Raw genomic sequence first — 23,061 nt, 5'->3', positions numbered from 1 at the left:
TTAATGTTTCAAATAACCTTTTTCTTACAGCAGAATGTCATGCCAATGTGGGGACCTTGTTGCCACTGGCTGTTCTGTTGGGAAGTGAGTGTGCCTCCTACAGGCAAAAACCTGTTAACACTTCACTTCTTGCTAGTACTGTAGAATATTTTGCCATATCAATGAGAAACTGCAACTGATAGCCTTTGAGATCCTCTCGTTATGCCCGTTCCCTGCAGCGTTGATGTTGCTAGGGAGAATTTGAATCGTCTTTGAGTTCTGCATTGGCTTGCCTTTTGCACATTCTGTTAGTAAGACTATGGCTGCATGGCAAACTGTAGTGACACGTAGCAGCAGAAAGGATGGCTGATTTTCTGCCCTTCCCCCACTCCTCCCCAGGATGACAATTTGCTTCACTGCAGTTTGCTCTCCAATCTTTTTGTAAATTAGAGCTTTCTAGATGCCAGCTGTTTGAAGTTCTAAAAAGGCAGTGCTTTTAGCTTTATAACTGATTTGGGAGGAAAAATTGAAAACTAAGGGGTGACTTCAAAAGGATGGGGATTCTTTGGAGTTCTTGATGCAGGTTTCTATCCATAGGGCACTCAAGGAGTCTCACAGACTGCTCCTTCAGAGTCACTGCCATCAACACAGCCTGCTCAGTCTACTCCTTTGGCTTCCTCTATGGATAGGTAAGCATGGATTTCTTTTCACCATATTGAATTTCAACTTTATGTGACAGATTATCCAAGGAAGAAATATCTTTGGGTACCTCTTTTTCACCAGGGAATGTTTCTTTTTCATTTGGGGTGTTCTCTGAGGACAGGAGGAAATAAACTTCGTAGAGGAAAAATAGGTTTATGAGAGTTGAAGAAAGGTTTGCTTTACAGCAGACTATGAAGGGAGTAAATAGGTTCATGCATAGTGACTTGTAATCTTTTGTATTGACTATAAGGGATGCTTTTCTGTCCTTTTGGCACTTAAACAGAATTTAAAATTCAAGCAGCTTGAAAACATATTTGGAAGATGTACAGCTCAGCTTACAAGAAATACGTAATTAATTACTCTTATAATTACTATTCAAGCAGCTTTATTGGTTGACAGGATTCTTCTCCCCTGCTCTGTGATTAACAGGCAGCCACTGCTATCCTGAGGAGAATATCATCTGGCAGGGTAAACCGTATTGTTGTTGCAGCTATGGAGTGCACGGGTACTAATACAGAGTTGCTTTTTTTAGTGCACATTCTGATGTTGCTTCAGGACTGAGTGATGGCAATGAGAATGTTCCAGCTTCTAGTGGGAGGCACGAAGGGAGGACTACGAAGCGTCACATGCGGAGGTCTGTCCGCAGTCGCTCTCGCCATGAGAAGACTGCTAGGCCAAAACTGAGAATTCTAAATGTGAGTGTTGTGGTTTTTGTTTTTAACTTAAGTGACAGTTTGGTAATGTTGATGCCTGTTTTTGAACTTCAAAAGTTGCTTTTCTTCTGAGGAATATATGTCTTCTGTGTGCTTGTTTGGTATGTTGCTGTTCCCCCCAGACAACTCTAAGCACACAAGCTGTTCACTGTGTTTCTTCTGCTTCTGGAGTCAGTATTCCAAAAGTCATAACTAAAAGCTTTTGGGAACACTACAGATGGCAAAATCAGCTTGCTTAGCCACTAGCGATTCCGCAGACTATTCCTGAATATTTGCTTTAATCTTATTAGTAAAGCTAGGCCAGTGACCTGTAAGCTAGAAAGGAACAAGGGAGCATCAGGAGTTCTAGAGAAGTGTGGACAAGGTAACCTTGGATGTTTGAGTAATTGGCAGATCCTCAGAAAAATAGTGCAGTAAATTGCACTGTTTATTAGTCTAGAAAAAGAGAATGTGTTCATCTTAAAGCACTACTTTTGGTTTGCCTCCATGCGCTTTAAAACTCAGGTCTTCTATTCTCATGCTTTTCATAATTTATTCACTTTAGGTTTCAAATAAAGGTGATCGGGTAGTGGAATGCCAGCTAGAGACACATAATCGGAAAATGGTTACTTTCAAATTTGATTTGGATGGTGACAACCCTGAGGAAATTGCTTCAATTATGGTAAGATACGTTTCAGAAATAAAAGATTGAATCCAGTCTTAATCACAGTAATAATATAAGCAGTCTTATTTTCTTCTTTCCATGTAGCATAGCCTGCTTCCTCTTTTTTCCTGTGCTCACTTTATTGGTTTGTAAGTACAGCTAGAGACTGGAATATGAGTGGAATATGAAATTGACAGTTAATATTGCATGCTTAGTTCATGTGAACACTTGAGTCAGTTTTTTTAATCCTAAAATTTCAGGTTTTACTGAGTCTATCCGCTTTCATTTCTTCACGGTTTAATTTTTGGAAAACCTGCAGACAACTTTTTTGAAAACACCACAAAGTTAAATAAATAGTTTGCTTTTCTAAGGCCAAAACATTGCTAAATCTTTAAAACTTCTGCTTAAGGTTTGAGTTTTTGCTGTTCATAACTGAAACACCAAGATTCTGCACTTTAAGGAATGAAAATCACTTCTTTTCTCATTTCTGAAAGTTAGTAATGACTGCTGCTTTTGACTAAGCTAGCCAGTGTCTCTCAAAATAAATAAATAAGCCTCTCATTCAGCAGATACTGGTCAAACATAGAAAATAACTTATAATTTAAACACACACACACATATATATAGGACATGTTTAAATGCAAGTACCCTGTAGTGTGGAATAGAGCCTCCCACAATTATTTTAATTTAGATTTATATTCCCGTGCTGGCACAATCTGAATGAGACTGAAGATCACTTTAGTGTTACTGAAATGGAGTGGAGAAGTGGGTTGGAGCAGGATGTAACACAAAAAGCAGTATCTTTTCCGCAGCTTCTTGGAACTTGTGTGGTATTAATTGTTTGGCACAGAAAGGTGGCAGAATAATAATAGGTGGTCTGTGCTGGGTTCCTACCTTTTCAGAAGGAACCAAATTAGAGACTCAGGAGAGAAAGCCTTTCCAGGAAAGGAAGTTGGTTCTTGCCTATGTACCTGTATTGTCAGTGTAAACAAGTCAGTTACATGATATTAAGTGTCAAGAAATATGCAGGCGATACAGATCTTACATTGTATCATGTCTCAATTGATCCTATGGAGGAATAAAACAGTATGTTTGATTAAAGAGCATACAGTTGACAAGTGCAAACAGAGTAAGTGAACTGTGTTTCCAAAGCACAGTCATGTCATCGAAAGTACATGACCTAATCTAGAATTTTGTGCTCACCACTTTCTTGTTGAATATTGAGGAAACTTTTGGTTATAAGACTTTTCAATATTCATTTCAATCAGACTTACTAGGTCTATTCCACATACCTCATAGGTATCTGGCACTACTTTAAGTAAAGCACTGAAGTTTTTTTTAATTAGTAAGTATTCTGCATTGCAAAGGCTGATATAAGTACATCATGCTCGTTTCTTGGGTTTCTGAACCAGCATCCCAGAAACCTGATGAGAGCAGTGCCTCATGCTTTACCTCTAAGGCACTTTCTCTCTTCTCCCACAGAGATACTCTGACTGACAGCTTTACTTAGGTTTTGTAGAGTAACTGACTCTGGGAGGATGTTACTGTGTAGTATTTCAGGAGACAGATTTTTTTCTTGGTTCAGACTAACGAACTAAGAATTTTTGTCTAAATGCAAAGTGTACTTATTTAATCTCATTTACCCCAACATAAGCAGCAGTGTGTATTTTTATAAAGCAGTACAGTGTGTTGAAGCTAGATAGGCTGAATGTGCTTCCTCTCACCAAATAGGGAACGTAATAGTTGTGTTTATGTACTGCAGTCACACTTTCAAGAGCTAGTTCAGTACACAATGGAAATAGAGTAGCACAGAATCCATCTTGCAGTATAGAATTTTATTTTTTTAAAATATATCTTTCTTTAAATGTGCCAGTAAAAATGGGGTTGCTAATTTTCAATTTCACTGTGTTAAGGAAAGATTGAGGTGACAGGTAGAAAATGAGATCGAATGTTGCTCCACAGTAAAGAGAAAACAAGGGCAAGTATTTCGGTGCTGGAGATGATGAGAAACAATTGTTTCCCTTCAGGATGTCATCAACTTTAATTTGTGCATAAGAATGGTGAAGGGAGGACAAACAGTAACACTGAAAGTTAAATTATGGTCACTCAATGTTCAATACATAGTTCTGAAATAAATTGTGATAAATAAAAAATATTGCTCTTTTGCTGTCTTTACAGGTGCAGAATGAGTTTATTTTAGCAACTGAGAGAGACTCATTTGTAGAACAGGTGCGAGAGATCATTGAGAAAGCAGATGAAATGCTGAGTGAGGATGTAAGTGTGGAGCCAGAAGGTGATCAGGGTTTGGAGAGTATGCGGACAAAAGATGATGGCTTCTTTCCAGGGTCGCAGGTATGTAAAAGATGGATTGCTTTAGCTATTCACCTTTTCAGTTTTGGGTGGTATGGTTTTGTGAGCAGAGCTAGTTAGAACTGAAACATCCTTTCATGGGAAATATCAAAGCTTAAAATTGAAATGAAAAGATAACCAGAGCTTCAGATCAGGATGGAAGCTTAAAATTCATTTAGAAAGATGAATAACTTAAACCATTGTTTTTTGACATGTTCTAATGCTTCTGAAGGTGCTGAATTTCCAAATAGGAAATTCACCAAATGTCTGCTAGGCAGACAGTATTAAATGCTGAGGATTCTTGGGTTTGAGGTTGTTGTAAGGTAGGACACTAAAATCCCTAGCCTTCTGCTGCTTCATGAACACTGAGAGCTTGGACTCAGGCCCTCTGTGGTCAGTGAGCTACTAAGAGATTGGATGGGTCAATTGGAAAGCACAAGTATTGAATCTGGTTGTTGGGAGTCATAAGGGGTGACATTTCCTGAATCTCTGCCTTATTTCCACCTAGAACTACTTTGAAACATCCATTTATTTACCTATGGATTGTTTAAGGAAACAGGCTGGAATGCCTGTTACAAAAAAAGATACTTAGATCAATTTGTTACATTAACAGTCACTAAACCAAGAAGTTATAAAAGCACTGTAGATGACATTTGTCTAGGTAAAATTCTACTGGTCTGGTAATGGTGCTTGGGTCCGTGGCACTGTATACCTTAAATGCCCACATTTCAGTAAGCTAGCATTTTAAGAACTATCTTGTGGGTTTCTGTTTCAGAATAGAACTTTAAATTTTATCTTACTTTACAGAAATTAGAGTTCAAACAGCCAGATCCTACATCTTCCATGCCACAAAGAATAGGTAAGTCTTTTGTGATTTTTTTCGACAGTTACCTTTTTCTGTTTCAGCGGATGGGTGCAGCCAGGTTTTTATTTTGTATGATGGAGTTCACATTCCATATTGCAGGTGATGTATTTTGTTGCAACTCTGTATCACTGAATATCCAACTTCTTTCTGTTTAGGGGTTCCTCCTAGCTCCTTTACCCAGGTTGTCCATTCTGCAGGAAGACGGTTTATTGTCAGCCCTGTCCCTGAGAGTCGGTTAAAAGAACAGGGATTTTTCACCTCTGCTATTCCTGGAGCAAAAGAAACTCCGGATATGGGTAAGTTATCTAAACTCTTAAACTGTGAAGGCTAAGACTTGTTCTTCAAAACTGAATTTATTTGACTAAACAGACAAGCTCCTAAGCACTTAAAGTACTTGGAAGTAGGAAAATGACTGGGCTGGTAAGGAGTGGTTATAATCTGGATGATGATATGCAAGATTGTTGCAGGAAAAATTGTTGATGGGCTGTCTGCAAGACTCTGAAACCTTAATTCAGTGGTTTTAATTTGTTCCTGGATTTATATATATATTTTCTAAGTTACACAGAGAGATAAGCTTGGTCTTAGTCTAGCAGTAGGAGATAGTTCACTTAGCAAAATTCATTACAGTGTTGATATTTTTCTATTCCTTCAGTTGCTGCATCTCCGCTACATGGTCCTGGAATGAATCTCTCCCACTCTGCATCATCACTGAGCTTGCAGCAAGCTTTCTCTGAGATGGGGCACGCTCAGATGACAGAAGGACCTAGTACAGCTCCTCCAGTGTTCAACCAAACAATACCACCATTTCCACCCGCGCTTTCTACCATGGCAGGCAGTGGTGCACCTCCCACATCTGCAGCTGCTCCTTCAATATCTGTTCCCTCTAGCACAGGTGTTTCTCTTCCAGGTTCTGTTACTTTGCCTTCAGAAAGTGCAGCTGCTGGAGTTGCGCCAAGTGCAAGTGTGCCAAGCTCTGTTTCCCCTCCTCCAGCCTCACAATCTGGACAGCAGTCCAGTGGTGTGGCTTCCAGTGCGAGCGCCCCCGCTTCTTTCTCCTTAACTGTCACGTCCCAGCCTGCTCAGCCAGTAACTGCAGACATCGCCCCCAGCATCAGCACACCGGCTTCTTTGGCACTGCCGGCTACCCAGGTTGCTGGTGTCACTGGTCTCGGTGTCGTTGCACCAGCTGTGACATCTCAGTCTGCTCCTCAAATTGTGAGTAGTGTAGCAGCACCACAGACATCTGTTGCCCTGTCTCTGGCTCAGAATGTGGCTTTGCAGCTTCCTCAGCTTAGTACTAGTGGCTCTGTCTCCAGTCTGGCAGAAACAACAGTTGTCAGTGCTCCACAGTCACTACCTGAGAGTGGGCAGCCTGTAGATAAATCACAGCTTTGCAGTGCAGCTGGCTTACCTCTCCCAGTCTCTGCACCTTTATCATCCTCTGTAGCAACAAGCGTTTGTGGTTCCGTCACTCAGCCTGTTATACATCCCTTACTCATCCCATCAGCAATTACATCAACACCTGTCCTGCCCCAGGTTCCAGGTGCAACACCTATGTTGCCCCAGGTTCCCTTACCTGGTGTCTTACCACAGCCAGTCACTAACTTGCCTGCAGTACAGCAAACATTGATACACAGCCAGCCTCAGCCGGCTCCGTTACCCAACCAACCTCACGTTCACTGTATGGAGGCTGATGCTGATGCTCAGTCTAAAGCACCTGGTATTGACGATATCAAGACGCTGGAAGAAAAGCTGCGGTCTCTCTTCAGTGAACACAGTAACGTGGGAACAGCACATCCATCAGTATCTCTGGAGACATCGCTGATAATGGAAACTACTGTTATTCCTGGGATACCAACCACCGCTGTGGCACCAACTAAACCCCTGACGTCCGTTAGCACTTGTATACCTCCAAGCAGTTTGCCTCTTGGACCAACTGGCTTGCCAGTGCTGACACCAGTTGCCACCCCTGGGCAAGTGATCACCCCAGTCAGCTATATTTCGGCACCAAGCAGCATTGCAACAGCAGCAGTGAAACCAGGCACCTCTCCTTCGAAGCCCCCTCTTAGCAGGGTACCGGTAAGAAATGCAACGTTTGTGTGAATATTCAAGTATTGTAGAAAACAGCCTTTTTGAACAGAATCCCTTTTTTTACAGCAAAGTGTTTATTTAGACAAGTATGTCTAAGGTTATAAGATCAGAAGGAAAATTTCATCTTGTTTTATTTGTCCCAAGAGGTGTTTTCTTCTGTCCATGCTGAAACAAATGTCCAATTCTATATCATGTCTGAGCTATCAAATGTCACTGTTCATTTTTCTTACTCCTACCATGAAGAGTGAAGCACCATGAAATGTGTGGTTTTTTTTTGTTTATCTTTTTCCAAATAGAAGTTTGAGAGTCTTGCTTTGAATAGGTTTTTATTTTATCCATAATAGGTAAAACAAGTCAGGGAGGTTTTATGTTTCATAAAGTAGTTATGATTGCTTAGCTTTGCTTCTTATCATTAGCCTGATCCTTGAAAGCAAGGATGAACCTGACAGTGCTTTTTTTTGGTTTTGTTTTGTTTTCTTTTTTTTTTTTTTTAAAGTCCTCTGTTCCTTACATAGTGCCTGGATAGTCTGATAGTCTCTTTCTTCCAAATGCTAGATTTGTGAAAACAGGGTTCTGAAAAATTTTGAAGAGATGAGAGTATCTGAAAATGTAAACAGCATTTTTTTCTCTCTGAATTGTGCTCTGCAAACACTGTTTCATAAAGTGTTGAGCTATGTTGTATAGTAACAACTTGAGATGCCATGAAGTTGTTACTTGGCTCACTAACCAGAAGTGTAGCTATGTGAAATTAGGCTGACGATTATGAATCGTTGCTAGTGCATTTCAGTATTTTAAACCATTGTTAGCTCTTTCCTTTTCAAACCTTACATGCAAATGGTTGTAGAAGCATTCAGGTTTTTAACAAAAGAAAAACCTTAATGTGCACTTCTGTTTCTGTAACATTCTTTCCCACTCACCAACACTTCATTGTCTTTAGCCAACCTTGTTATTAGAATAGAATAGTTCAGTTAGAAGAGACCTACGGAGATCATTGAGTCCAACTGCCCAACTGCTTCAGGGCTAACCAAAAGTTAAAGCACATTATTAAGAGTTACCCAGATGACCTGAAGCTGGTTAATGTTCGAGGCATTCTAATTGAATTAATGCTCCTACCATCTCCATTTATGAGCAGTCTTTCCCTTGTACTCTTACTAATACAGCTTCCTCCCACTTCCTCTGTGATTGTGTATGTAGCAGATGTAGAAAATGCTTCTTCCCTTACTGTTTGAGCCAGTACTTCCTTGGGACTTGAAAATCTAAGTTTATTTATCTCTATTTTTGAACACTGATTTCGTAACCAAAACGTATTTTTTTTCCCTTTTTATGTTTCTGTGCTTCTCTGAGAAGCACATCCAAGTCCTTGGAGGTTTCTTTCCCATGCTGTAAAGCACTGATGCTGCTGTATTTTTCTGCTAGCGGTAGAATCATTAATACTTCCCCCTTGGGGAATCTTGAATGGTCTGTTCAGGGGAGCAAGGCAACAGAAAACAAACTTAAGGCTTCTTGCCTTGCCCTATGATAAATAAATTAAGTTTCTAGGGTGAGGTAGAGAGCAGAACTCCTGTGCCTTGCCAACCAGGCTGATGTTATTACTTTCCCAGCTGTTTTTACAAAGGTGAAGGGACAGATGGGGTACGAATATGGTACCATTCCTGTGTAGAGATGGATATTTTTCTTAGATGAAGCCAGATGTGATCACTGAAAAGAATTGGTGAAATAATTTCATCAATTTTATATCGGATAAGGAAGTTACAGCTAATCATAATAGTGTGTTAGTAGACTAACATGTAAAATTTGAGACCTGAGGGAATTTTATAGCTGCTATAGTAATAACCTTTGAGAATTTCACCAGCCTCTCCAAGATTTCTCCTTATTTTATTTGTTACAGTTTTCTAGGAATCCCTTTCTATTTGATTGATTCTGCTATGCTACTCTCAGCTGCATTCATATTCTATTTCCCTACCTTCGGTTTTCTTCCTTGAAGTTTAAGTAAACCATACTGATGCTACTGAGAGTATAAGTCTACAGTTATCCCATGGGTTACACGCTGACCTCTAAATCCACCTTTAACAAGACCCCACTGGAGTAAACTTAATGGAGAAGTAAGAGATGGAGATGTAAAAGGGGATACTGAATGAATGGAGCTAAGACTGTGGAGACTCGTCTGTTTTTTTTCCTGAACCCCAGCAGATACTAGAAATGGCATCTTTTCTCTTACTTAGTGGGGGTCATGTCCGTATAACACTTGCCTTGAATTGTAAATGATTCACCAACTTGGACTCAGAAGTTACATTTTAAGCAAAATTGTGTTATTGCCCAGTGGAGCACTTCTTTCCCTTTTAGATTGTTTTCAAATGCAAAGTTAGGAAATTTCTGCTGTGGAGGTGCATGAATAATGCCAAGGAAGTTAGGGAAGAAATCTAGATACAGAGGCGTTTATACTGAAATGAAGCTGAGAATTAAAGAAAGATTAAAAAACTGCAAAACCTAGTTGCTGGTTCAGGAACAGTTGGGAACAGTTAGAAACCTGCTAATTGCAAACCTGTAATTAAAAATGCTTGGATTTAAATGTAATAAATATTTGGGGGTTTTGATGTCTGTTTTAGGAAAACTAGCTCCTTTCTGAATCTTTACCTTCTAAATTACTTTGTGTTTTGTTCTGTTTTGTTTTGTTTTTCAAAACTTTAGTTTCACTTGGTGTTGTTTTTAAGGAGCTTAATGCTTTAGTTATTTGGGGTTTACTAAACTGGGGGGGAAGGGGGGCATTTGATTTTGTTTATGGTCAGCCTGTTAACCTGCACCGTAAATATGTTTTGAGTTGTCTTACAAATGTATTTAAAGTATGTTTTGCCTCTTATTTATAAACAAAGTGATTAATTTACCACAGCTGAACAAGTCAACATGCATCAGAAACAGTAATGCCCATGTGTACGTTCATAGCACACACACAAGCTGAGGTAATACAACTTGGCTAAGTTCCTACCCCAACATTTGGGGAAGGGTGGATAATTATGGCAGGTATCCTCACTGGTCGGCTATTTCTGCAGTCTGAACTATTAGTTAAGCTGTGGTAACGTGACTGCAGGCGAGAACTGGTTCTGTTTGCAAGGACCAGAGCAGACTTTGGGCTGGTGACATGTACCCAGCAGTGTTCCTGTCACAGAAGGGAAGCTGGCTGACCAGCACGGTAACTCATAAGGCTATCCTGTGTTTCTGAAACTTCAGAGTCACGGACAAACCTTCACGGTTACAGCTGAGAATAAGAATTGCAAATTGTGTAATGGATTGCTTAGTTCCTAGGACTTCCCACTTCCCTAACAATGGACATAACTAACTGGAATGTGCTCTCCGACCTTGCTGGGAGGCTTTGATCCCTCATTCTAACCTTTCCGGTCTCTCTAACCCCTTCCATGTAACCTGGATGACTTCCCCTTATTCAGCTGCATGGCCTAGTCATCTTCTGTGGGTGATCAATATCCTCAGGATCAAGGCCAGTAATGGATCAGGAGACTGGTGTAAGAAACTTTCGAATGGGCTTTCAACAAGTGGAGACATCCTCAAGTGTGACAGTTTCTGATCAAGTCATTGCTTGGAACAGCTTGCCAGCAGCACATGGCTTGGTGTTGTTAGTGGGCCATTAAAAGAGATCTTTTGTGAGGAGGTTGAGTGCATTCCTGCACCCTTCCAAAAACGTTTCCAAGAGGCTTTATTTATGAAGAAATGTTGTTGTAGCATTTCTCGCAGACTTGAAAATGCAATTGCCAAGATGCTCTGCTCCTGGGCAGAGCAGCTTGCTTCAACTGGTAATTGTGGCCAGTCAAAGGCAGCCTGAATTAAAACAACAAAACCAGACAACCCTCCCAGCCCTGACACACACGCTTCAGCTGTCACAAAGCTCCCCAAGGACTCGATGCTAACTTTTCAGGAAGGAAGTCTCCACAGAAAAAATGTAGAGGCCTCTGTCATATAGCACGACTGACTGTAACGTGGTGTCTGATCCTCCTGTTGTGCCGTGTCTGATGGACTCGCGTTTCCTCTTCATCTTAGGTGCTACCAGTAGGCTCTGAACTTCCAGCTGGCACTCCGTCCAGTGAGCCGCTGCCACCTTTTCCGGGACCTTCACTAACTCAGGTGCTACACGACTCAGCAGATTTTTATCTGCCTCTTTTTCTTTCAAAGAGCATGTTTCGATTAAACTCTCCATTGCATGTTATTAATGTCTGTTTTTCTGTTCTTTTGACTGAGTAACCCCTTTTGTGTAAATGGAGCAGTGACCAGAGTTGCTTCAGCACTAGAGGTACAGCTCACCCTTTGGGATGCTGTACACAGTGTCTGAAGTACAGAAGCAATTGAATCAGGCTTGGAGTTATTTAGTGTTTTAACCTGAACCTTAAATTTATTTTTTTAAATGTAACACAGGTGAGTGCGTGCATAAACTTGAACTTGTTTTCTTCTTACGATGAAAAGATGCTTCCCTAAATAGCTATATACTGTAATTAAATGTTAATGAAAAAAAAAACACAAAATTCCTGGCTTTGAGAAATCCTATTTTTTTTTTGTTTGTTTGTTTGTTTGTTTTTTGCAGTTATTACTAGACACTTATTTCAGTAGGTTTTCAGAGTTGTAAAAGGTCTGTGAAGCTCCAGACCAAAACAAGAGCTGAAATGTAACAGCGGCTTAACATTATTCAGTTTCTGTCCTTGTGTGCAACAGTTAGCTTGGGTGTTTTATATGTGAATTGGACAGATGGTCAACTCAAGATCACAAAGATAAAATGTCTTCACTTTTCTTTAAAAAAGAAAAAACTAGATAAAAAAAAAAAAGGCAAAATTGTTTTATGGATCTTCTAAATGCCATGCAAGGAAGTGTCACATGGGAAGAATACACTTCAATATGCAAAGAAAGGCTGAAAAAATAACCAGACAAAACCCATGAGATCAAGAGATGGCAATATGCTACTTCTGAAAGAGAGAAGACTGAATAAACACACAGCTTTTTATAGAACTCTATTCAACTTGAAAATTACGATCTTAAATTTAAATTCAATTTTTATTTGATTGATATTTCATTCCAGTGTGTACCTAGTGGTGCCTGCTTAAGGTTCAAAGTAATTTTGTTGTAAATTTAGCACTACCTATGTATGTATACTTTTAATACTATTTGCCTCTTCCATCTGTGGCTTTGGTCCACAGGGAATAGTCCTTGAATACGTGTCCTAAAGCTACACTTAAACTGGAATCTGTCCTTTCATAGAATGGGATTATTTTTAAGTCATGAGTATAATTATTTTTCAATAACTTTTAAAAATATTTTTAAATTTTATTTTTTATTTCCAATAAAATAACTACAGCATGAAGGCTTGTACAGTATTTCTGAGCATCATGGTCTGATTTATCTCCTTGACCACTGAATTTTAATGCAGACTGTGAGCTAACCTTGATAAAGTCCTGCTCCTTGACACTGTGGTAACAGTCTCCCTCTCATCTCTTGAAATAGAGCTCTCAAATTCAAATTTCACCTATGGAAGTGAATTTAAAATGAACTGTAAAGGTCATTTTAGTTCTTTGCAAGCTGTTCCTTTTTCGGATTTACAATAGTCTGTGAGAACCTCTCTATCTGAAAGGACTTAAACTGACTATCATACAAAGGAATAGTTTTAGAAAATTGTAAATAATTTAAGCTGTTAAAGCAGCTTTGGTTAATGAGCTATCATGACTCATTCTATAACTAAAACTGTAAAAACAGATTTATATGTATTAGGATTCTGATCTTCAAAGATACTTTTTTAATTGGATTTTCATTTCTATCTTTCAAATGTGAGAAATATGGTATTCCCTGGTTCCAAGGGCATGAATAGAGTTGAACAGCAGGGCGTTAGCTGCTTTCGTGTGTTTTTTGTTGGCTATGACATTAATTGTCCCTCCGTTTTCCATTTTTTTTCCTTCAGTGCTGTCTGTGCTGCAGCTGTCTTTATTTAATAGTTTGTTCAGTTCTCCCAGTAAATGTAATTATTTTGTGATCCCAGGGATCTCTCAGACAAGTTTGCACAGAGTATGTCGTAGAGTTTAGAATGGGAACGGCCTAGAAGGCCTAAATTGCAAAATGCTGAAAATTGGCATCTCGCCCTATCTTTTCCTGCTCGGTCACCTTCTCAGTCCTCCTGATGGAGCACATGCAAATCAATGACAGTACTAGGTCCAGCTTTAATCGATGAGTCCTTGCAGATGGCTTTCATGTCCAGAGTTACTTTTTGGTTTTCTTTTTTTTTTTTCCCTCCAAAAAGTATGTTTTAATGTTTTGAAAGCAATGAGGATCAGCCCACTGCTTGGGAGAGTATTATGCAGTGCAAGAAGGCAAATACTTGTTCTCTGTATGTAAGAAGACTATGAAAGTGAAGGCATTGCTCTCAAAACCTGTAACAGAAAGGAGACTGCTACTGTATTTTGTTTTATGTAATTCTTACTAGCAAGCAGAATGTGAGTAATTAGGCGTGGGTATCTTCTGTCTCCAACTGAGCGAGAAGCTGGTCATCTTATGTAGAGCTATGAGGTGGTAGTGTTAGCAAGCAACTTTTTTTTTCCTCTACCTCGAGGCAGAAGCTTTTTATGAGCCTGTCGGCCAGTTCTTTTTGAAGTATGATTTTGCCGAAGAGGAGATGCCAATTTGGTGACAATCCTTAGCTGTTCGTACCACAAGCAATGCTAGCAAATGGATCTGAAAGCTGTTGGTTAAAAATAAGTCCCATTAAGTTCACAGTAATTTTTTTGGTCATTGTTTGGAACTGGGTATCTTAGTAATCATTTGCCCAAACTCAAAGCAGTTGCAGCCACTTCAGTGACTCAAACCACAGAACTACTCCAAAAGGCTTCCTGAGGTTTGTCATAGGTCCTTCTGGTAGGGTCTGTGGTAAAAAGGTACACGTAGAGATCTCTTGCTTGTCCTTTGCAAACAGGTGACCTAATTTCACCTCTCATTTGAACTCTAAAGCCTGTCTAGGAGTGTGAGACAGAATTGGAGAAGACTTACTGGATCAAATCTAGTTGACTGTGAAGAGCATTTGCTGCTGTCACACAATAACTGTCTGGAAAATTACGGACTTGTCTTGGAATAGGCAGGCTTGCCTTCCTTACTGATTCTGTCAATAGCTCATTACACTATTTTTTTTTCCTTAGTATCAGATTCCTAATTTGCAGTTCAAATGTGTGTCATCCCAAGACCAGTCTAGGACAGTTTGTTCCTCAGTCTTAAATACCTGTTCTTTTTATTCCTTAAGGAATAATTCCTTAATAAGGAATAAAAAGAGCCTTTTTAATGTGTATTTAGAATAATATCTCAAGCTTCATTTTGGTACTATTATTTCATAAAGAAATCTTTATCTCCTGGTTGTTCTGATATCTCAGCTCCTCATTTGTTTACTTGAATCAAATCTCTTCCTGTAAGCATGAGTGAAGAGAACTATACAGTATTTCAGACAAAATGTAATTTTTACAGTATTACTGAATTAAATTAGCCTGCCTATCTGTTAAGTATTTTGATTACAGCATCTTTACAAAATTCTTAAAGGAAGAATACAAACTTCAGGAAAAACAGAAGTTCCTGTTAACATTTCTTTTTCTATTTTTACCAAATGTATTGCTTAAATTGTTCCCAGTCTTACTGTGCTGTAAATGTGAAATGTGAGCATACAGGAACAGAATGTGGTAGAAATATGGAAGCTGTACTGCCTACTTTAAATTTTAATATTAAACACGTCTGTTTTCTGAAATGTGACATGTTTTTCTCTTGAGCTGGGATACCTACTTACTTTTTTCCTCTCTCATCAGTCCCAGCAGCCACTGGAAGATCTGGATGCTAAGCTGAGAAGAACCCTTAGTCCAGAGACGGTTCCAGTGACATCTGCTCCTGCCTGTGTACGTTTGCAATGGTAGCAGTTAATAGTCCTGAGTAACGTCAGTGTTTTCTCAAGTTCATGCACTTAGATCACTGCCTTTAATATCATTGTACTAGTCCATAGACTTTTAAAAATAAAAATGAAGAGTCATCTTTCAGCTTGCAAGACTGAGTCAAACAAAACAGGGAAAATCCGTAGATTACGATAGATACTGTATTTCTTGAGGCTGGTTTTGGTGTTAGTTCTTAACAGCTTTTTGGCAAAGTCATTAATATCACTGAAATAGAAGGGGAAGTGACTATGGGATAAGGGGAAAGAGGGTGTTAAAGAAGCAGTATGTGCTATGTCAGTCTAAATTTGGGAGGGCTGTTAAACGTGTGGATCTGAATGCTCACAACTATAGTAGAAGTTTGATACAAAATAATGATAGTGGTTAATGTTATGATCTCCAGGTGGCTACTTATGCATTACTTCTGCAGAGTAAAAAGGGAGGTACTGCTGACAGCCTTGGGTTGTTAGGCATGCAAAATTTGTTGCTGGTGTTGCTTGTCTTGCAGATTAAAAGATCTTGCATTAGTCCTATCATGGGTTATTCTGTAGCCCTGATGGAACTAAAAGATTCAGTAATATGCAATATGGTGGATTTGTTGAGGGTTCAATCAGAGTTTCTCATAAGTTTATTTTTCTTTCCCCCCTTGAACTTGTAGTCTGTGCCCTCAGTGGCATCTACAACGGTTACCGGGCTGGTGTCCACAGCAACACAGTCTCTGAAAGAAGGTAAGACAGCCTTTGTTATTTCAGGTGGTTTCTTAGCACAGAGGTATAATACAGAATTGAACAGACTAGCAATTTGAAAGGATATAGCCATCATACGATGACAATTCCTTAAGAATTGTATTAGTTTTTAGTAGCTAAACTGAACTTTTCCACTGCAGATGAAGAGAGGGGAATGATGCATGCATATTATAATAAATTATTTAGTATTCGAAGCTGACCAAAATAATAAATTAAGACTTGCAAAGAATGTCCAGTATGCTTTTGAGGTACAGCTTCAGGATTTGAAGGAACTGCTTTCTGTTTCGTTATATTCTTTGCAGTAACAGTAAGAACTTTTGTGTTGTCATGCTGTTCTGCATGTAAGATATCTCCTCCTAATCACCGTTTTATTTATATTTAGTTAGACAAATTGGTGTTAACTAGAAATTAAAGAAACATGGTAACAAAAAAGATTCTTCTGGCTGCTTTAGAACAGCTGAAGAATGACTAGATGATCAGCAGTTGAATACTGGATGATCAATGACTTTCAAATCTAAATGACTTTTATTGTTGGGGATGGAGTTAGGGGGTAGAATCAAACAACCCAAACTGCAAAAGTAGCTGAGGCTTTCCAATCAGTATTCTCCTACTCATCTCAATTAAAAAACAAAAAACCTTCATTTTTAAAAAAAAGAAACCACTAATGTGATACTAACATTATTTCTGGTTAATTTAGTAAATAATATTAAAATTGCACGTGCCTCACGTTCAATGGCAAACCTTCAAAAGCTAATAAAAACAATAGTAAATAGTCCCATTATAGTATGCCGGTAGGTAACGATACCATAAAGTCATTCTACTGCTAGAAAATGAATGTTTTTTGCCTGGTGAAGTTTAGATGGTGAAAGTAAACGAACTGGGAAGTTGCTGAATAAACACAGCAAGCTGTCCAATAGAATTAGTTTAAATATAGAATGCTATTTCTCAGCTTCTTTGTAACCTTATGCTGCCAGCGCAAACAACAATAAAATTAGGAGCCAACGTATAAGGATCCAGCTCTGCAGACTTCAGACTGCTTTGAGTAAATGTCGTTCGTAGCATTTCTTTAACGTACCATTTTTCTATTAAGAAATTATCTTCAGCATTTGAAATTTAGGTAGTCACTGTGGGTACTGAACTAAAAATAAGTGTGTTCTTATATAAATTTCAGTTGTTCTTGATTCTTTGGCTACTTCACATCCTTTTTAGAAATCAGTATGCTTTCTTACTGCAATCAGAAAGTGCACTTTTGGCAAGTGTACTGCACAGGGAAACTTCATAGAAAAATACTTAATATCAAAATGCAAATTTAAAATTCTGTATGGCAAAGCTGAGAAAAGAGATCAGGTTCCATGAATCCAAAAGCATGACGTAAATACTCAGCTGATAGTTGAGTTTGAAATGTTGAAGTGTAAATAGCTTGTTGCTAATTTTCTTCTCAATCCCATTCTCCTTTTTCTTAGCTTCAGCATCGTGTGGTGGAGAGAGCAGTGGTATGGCTGCTGCAGCAGGAGCTGGTGTTCTTAAGATGGGACGATTTCAGGTGGGAGATGTTAAACTGATGTAGTTGTTGATATGGAATCCTTACTGAGCAGTTACTACCTAGTGCCAGCTCAGTGTGCTTCTTGGAAGGCTTTCCTATCGGGAGAAAATACCCATAATGAGCTTGTGATCGAAGGGTTTTGTGCAGATACTGTTCTTATTCTTGGCAGGGATTGCACTAGATTATACAAAGTCTAGTTTGTGAATCCAGCATTTCATCATTTCAAGGATTAATTGCGTATCTGTTGGCCTTGGCCTTTATGTGACGGAAGTCCGGACTGTGATGCAAGTCCCCTCTGAATCTGTTGGGATTTTGGGCAGTTAATCATCCAGCCTATCTAGAACTGCTATTTTGTGTGGTCATGTGTTACTAGAAGGGAAGAAGCTTGCTTTGTGGCATTCCGGGGAAACTAGTTATTTTTCCCCCCATATGATTATAAGTATTTAAGGTAAATAAGAGCATCATGTTGAGGAAGAGCTAAGAAGATCTGTGTGATGACATTTCTGTTCTAGGTATCTGTGGCAGTGGATGATGTGCTTAAAGAGAGTGACAAACCTGAAACTAAGCCGGTGCAATTTGAAACCACCTCCTCTGATTCTTCGCCTCTTTCTGGCAGTAGTCCAGAGAGTACACTGGTAAAGCAGGCTGGCAGTCGGAAAAGTGAGACTGTCACTGACTCTTCTGTGGATGTGGGAGGTGGTGTTCCTCAGCCAGTTCCTGTGCTGCAGTTGCCAGTAGATGTTGGTCAGCCAACGAAGGTTGGACGCTTTCAGGTAACAACAACAACGGATCAGGTGGGGCGCTTTTCAGTGTCAAAGACTCAGGACGAGGTCACCTGTGCAGAGAAAGAGCCAATGACTCTTCCTCTCTCCGTGGACTTGGAACAAGTTGCTTCTTCGGCCGCAGCTCCTAAGAAAGAGTTGGAGTTAAGGCAGTCCCCACATTTGAATGGTCCATCCTCTGAGCTGGAGGCCGCCTTCTTGAGTGGAATGGCTAAGGATGTGGATGACGGCTCAGGGAGCCCAGACTCTCTCCAGCCCATGGGGTCAAAGATCAGCCTCCCTGTTCAGAGCCTTAGCAACTCGTTCAATTCTTCCTACATGAGCAGTGACAATGAGTCGGATATTGAAGATGAAGACTTGAAATTGGAACTCCGTCGATTACGGGAGAAGTAAGGCTTTGTTTTGTCTTGGGTGTGTATGAAACGTGTAGCAGATGCTTAATATGAATATCTTTTCATGTCCTCTGGACTCTACTTTTCACAAAGAAAAAAGGTAAACTTCTTTAAAACACTAAACCTTTGCTAAACATCAGGTCCCATTGCTGGTGTTTATATGGAAAGTAAAATCCTTTACTGGGAACTAATACGTACCAAACAATGGGTATACGCACTTGCTATGCTTAATATTATAACCTGTTGTATACTTGTTGCATGTGTTTATATATAGATTGATTGCCACACTGGATAGATCTGTGCAGATGTATGGAAGGTTTTGCATAGGACTGAAATTCAGTAGTTAGTAGAAATATTGGTGTCACTTGAAAATGGCACACAACTCGGCATTTCTAATATGCATTTCTGGTATTTGTTCTCCTTTTCCTGAATAATCCCTGTTAATTTAGAAAAAAAACTCAGAAATCAAGGAATATGACCTCCTAATTTATATTGAAAGCTGGCTTTTTAGGACAGCTGGCAACTGCTCTGATCTGAAAAGAATGGTGCAACACAAATGTATGGCCTCCAAGGCCCATAAAATGAGTAATCTAACTGTTCCTGCAACATTTATGATGTATGGTTTGATCTTCTATGGTAGCTGTATGTTCTTGTTTGTACATCTGTTTATTCTGGTTTTATGATACAGCACTGGGAGCTTTGTATTGGAATTCTAGTCAGCGTTGAAGCACAATAGAAAAAGACAGGCCTTCTGCCATATGCATTCAGCGGTTATTTGTGGAAGGGATTTATTTCCTCTGTTCTTGAACGTTAATGGAAGTTTGACCAAACAAACTGGGAAGGATTGTATGCACACATGCATACATTTTTTTTTTTTTAAGTCATACTCTTTTGTTACTTGTCAGGCACCTTAAAGAGATCCAGGAGCTGCAGAGTCGCCAGAAGCAGGAGATTGAATCACTGTACACAAAATTAGGAAAGGTCCCGCCTGCAGTAATTATTCCCCCAGCTGCACCCCTTTCAGGAAGGAGAAGACGACCCACTAAAGGAAAAGGCAGCAAGTCCAGCCGTAGCAGTTCCCAGGGAAATAAGAGCCCTCAGCTATCAGGTAAGGCTTTCTACATTTTTTCTAGGTAAGATAGTACTGACATGGTGCTGTCTGTCACCTTCAGATGGATGTGATTTGTCCACCCCCTTCTCTCCTGTCTCTCCTTCTCCCACCAAGTTCCTCTGCTGTCTGGACTATGAAGTCTTACATTGCTTTTGCTAGTTGATAGTCTTGCTTGTGGCTTTTGCAATCTACTGAAACATACAGAAAGTATATCATGTAGTTTTGTATGAGCAGTTATCAAATTGAGATTTTCTTTTTTATATTAGTGATATGTCTTTGGTTAAGAGGGCTGGGAATCCCCCCTATCCAGAGTGAAAAGTGTAAATAAGTGTAAATTTACTGTACCAGCGATTTTTTTTTCATGAACTGTTGTTATTTTCTCCTGGAAATTATTTTGGAGAGTGGGACCGGTCTCGTCACTCATCTCCAGTCACAATTCTTTATACTTACCAAACTGAAAGTTTCAATTGTCAAGACTTCCTTTCTCATTAAAACAGTATTTATAATAAATTGGAAAACAGTTCTGTGACAGTTGTCAGATCCTTGCTGCGTAATTGTATACGTCCCTCAAATCCTGTGGCACTGAGTAAACAGCATTGGAGGGCCGGCCCCATGTCAAACTGCTGTAGTCCCTGTACCTCTCTCTCTCTGGGAGTGTCATGCTTGTCCAGATGGTGATATCCTCCCCCCCACAACCTGTCCCTGCTTTTCTTTCTGCATTACTAACAAAATAGCTCACTCATACTTTCCTCTGTTGTTTTTTTTCCTCTCACTTGGAAACAATGACAAAAGCTTAGAAAATGACTTGACGAAACTGAAATATTCATTGTGTTTTGCCTTTGTTCTTCCTATAGGCAATCTATCCGCTCAGAGTGCACCATCAGTCTTACCCCCACAGCAAACTCTTCATCCTCCTGGTAGCGTGCCAGAGACTGGACAGAACCATCTATTACAGCCCCTCAAACCTTCACCTTCTAGCGAAAATCTCTACTCTGCCTTTACCAGTGACGGTGCCCTTTCGGTACCAAGCCTTTCTGCACCAGGCCAAGGTAAGACTTTAAACGGACTTAGCGTTGAGTCTTGCACCTTTGCTGCTGGTGAGAGAATGGTCAGCTTGATGACACTTGGTATTTAATACATATTGTGAAACAGACAGGGAATTTAACCCATATGCATGGACACTGATAACGACTTTTTTTTTGCAACTAATTTTCTAGCTTCTCACATAAGTAAGGCATGTTGAGAGTGTTGAGGTAGTGAATATATAGCATATGGCCCCATCTGCCCTAATGAAAACACTAAGAAGGACACAAAGAATGCAGTGTGATGGCAGCAAGCAATATTCTTCTGACCTGGGGGAAAAGGTGTTGGCTGGAAGGATGAGGAGGAGACAGATGAGAAGGAGCTGGGGGGGAGGTGTGTGCAAATGTGAAGTGAGACTGAGGAAGGGGCAGAACAGCTTTGGTGTTAAGAGATGATTGAAATGGTAGGAAACTTAAGAAGACTTAGTCCTTTTAGATTTAACTGCTTTGGCTGTTTCTGTTAACGATAAAAGAAATAAAAAGAAAGAGACCCATATTGTGCATTAAGGGTTAGAGATATGCTGGATAAGAGTGTAGTAATAATAAATTGTTAATTTTACTCAAGTTGAGAATGGCTTGTAATTAGTTAGTATGTTATCAAAGCATTTCTCACTCAGCCCTGATTTATATGGGAAGGTTTTTTTTTCCTTGCCACTCATTAAGGGGATTCTTTTACTTCTGTGAACTTAGTTGCTCCCATTTTTTCTGCTCCCATTTTTTATTATCTTACTGAAAAGCTTTACCATAGACTGATTGAATGCATCAAATCAAATGACTTTTTCTTGAAATTGGAGAAGTACAAATGGAAAACAGAAATGAACTTTTTGGAAGAATTTTCTCTAGAGATTTTTTTTAATGAACTGTTTCAAGTGTTTTGGAGCTACTTTCATCTCCCTCCATCCAGAGTTGTACAGTATCTTTTACAGTTAGATAAGTTTGCTGGCATTTGGCTTTCCTATTGATTGAAACCCTATTGTTGGGTTATGTACTGGAGATTAACCCAGCAAACTTGGCCTAATGTCTGCAGCTGTTGAAGGCAAGTCTCTCCACTCCGTATGTTGTCTGTGTACTCTTTGGTCCACTCTTTTGAGGCTTATTCTTGTGTGCCATGTTAATGCATTTCACCCTTCCAACCTCAAGTTGCTAACATCTTGTAGTGGTGTTCTGTCTCTTCTCCTCTCCTTCCTCTGTTCTTCCCGTTTTTGTTTTCTCACAGGCTGTGCGAAGTTTAACTGTGCATCTGAGAGAGTGACCTTCAAGCCTGGTGGCAGGAGGACCCGATTTCTGAGTACGCCCTGCTTGGCTCTTTGTGTGTAACACCTTTACTCCTTCCTTGTCTGTTTTTTTTTTGTTTCGTCTTTTTTGTTTTCTTCTGCTGCCTGGATCTGTTTCATGCAGCCCATTCTCATCTGCCACCTTGTATTCCCTCCCATTCCATGGCACAGCTGAGCTGCTCTTAGCACGCCATTAGAAGTTTGGGTTCTCACCTCAGGTGTTCTCTTGTTAAACCCAGAACAACAAACACTGATTTCTCCAAGCTTTTGGTGGAAACTTTTCTGGGCAGTTCAGTGAGATACCAGAAATCAGGGTTAGCTTGCAAGATGTTGGTGCCTGGGCCTTTTGTTCTGGCCTGCTTAGTAATTATGTTTCAGCATATATTAGCTGACATAAGACTTGGAGGGGAAGCACTCTTTCTAGTGGGACACAGAGGAAGGTTTGTTTTCCAAATTATTCCTTTGTTGGGCACCATTATAACTGATCGCAGGAGGGCTGTGTTGTCTTCCTCCAGTGGTGTGCTTGCTGTGCAAGCTGGGTGTTCCTGCATGCTGTCAGCACTAGTGCTGATTGCAGTGCAGAGCATTGATGCCACCTGTAGGCAGTTAGCAGTGACTTCTTGTGTTCATTAGCAGATGGATAGCTAAAGATTGAAGTGCTGAGGGTTTTAAAAATATTCATAGGATATTTCCAGGCACACTTGGATGAGCCCCAGATTTAGAAGTTCTTTCTGTGAATTGGAGACAGACTAAATATGACACAAATAGCAGTAAAGGTGGGGAAATAGCCAACGTCAGACATCCTGTCAGCACTCGCAAGTTATCTTGCAGCTTTTTCAAAATCCTTTT

At 39.7% G+C, this 23,061-nt stretch overlaps 1 protein-coding gene across 12 annotated transcripts in view; it reads left to right on the top strand.

Moving 5' to 3' along the window:
* Positions 1 to 23,061, top strand: part of WNK1 (WNK lysine deficient protein kinase 1) — a 106,053-nt gene that overhangs the window by 74,896 nt on the left and 8,096 nt on the right. For 6 of the 12 annotated variants that reach the window (XM_068661156.1, XM_068661134.1, XM_068661200.1 and 3 more), the window contains 16 exons: positions 31 to 84; positions 577 to 668; positions 1,214 to 1,376; positions 1,939 to 2,055; positions 4,216 to 4,389; positions 5,194 to 5,245; positions 5,407 to 5,547; positions 5,904 to 7,330; positions 11,390 to 11,473; positions 15,166 to 15,252; positions 15,941 to 16,010; positions 17,492 to 17,571; positions 18,084 to 18,742; positions 19,651 to 19,853; positions 20,711 to 20,905; positions 22,155 to 22,247. In XM_068661156.1, the coding sequence (XP_068517257.1) occupies positions 31 to 84; positions 577 to 668; positions 1,214 to 1,376; positions 1,939 to 2,055; positions 4,216 to 4,389; positions 5,194 to 5,245; positions 5,407 to 5,547; positions 5,904 to 7,330; positions 11,390 to 11,473; positions 15,166 to 15,252; positions 15,941 to 16,010; positions 17,492 to 17,571; positions 18,084 to 18,742; positions 19,651 to 19,853; positions 20,711 to 20,905; positions 22,155 to 22,247 (3,691 nt within the window). The remainder of the gene's footprint in view (positions 1 to 30; positions 85 to 576; positions 669 to 1,213; positions 1,377 to 1,938; positions 2,056 to 4,215; positions 4,390 to 5,193; positions 5,246 to 5,406; positions 5,548 to 5,903; positions 7,331 to 11,389; positions 11,474 to 15,165; positions 15,253 to 15,940; positions 16,011 to 17,491; positions 17,572 to 18,083; positions 18,743 to 19,650; positions 19,854 to 20,710; positions 20,906 to 22,154; positions 22,248 to 23,061) is intronic. The other 6 variants (XM_068661145.1, XM_068661164.1, XM_068661183.1 and 3 more) reach the window with 4 other exon arrangements.

The sequence above is a fragment of the Anas acuta genome, chromosome 1 (genome assembly GCF_963932015.1).
Source record: "Anas acuta chromosome 1, bAnaAcu1.1, whole genome shotgun sequence".
In the NCBI taxonomy this organism is placed as follows: Eukaryota; Metazoa; Chordata; class Aves; order Anseriformes; family Anatidae; genus Anas; species Anas acuta.
Note: the sequence above shows the minus strand (reverse complement) of the source record. Positions and strands in the feature narration are given on the sequence as shown.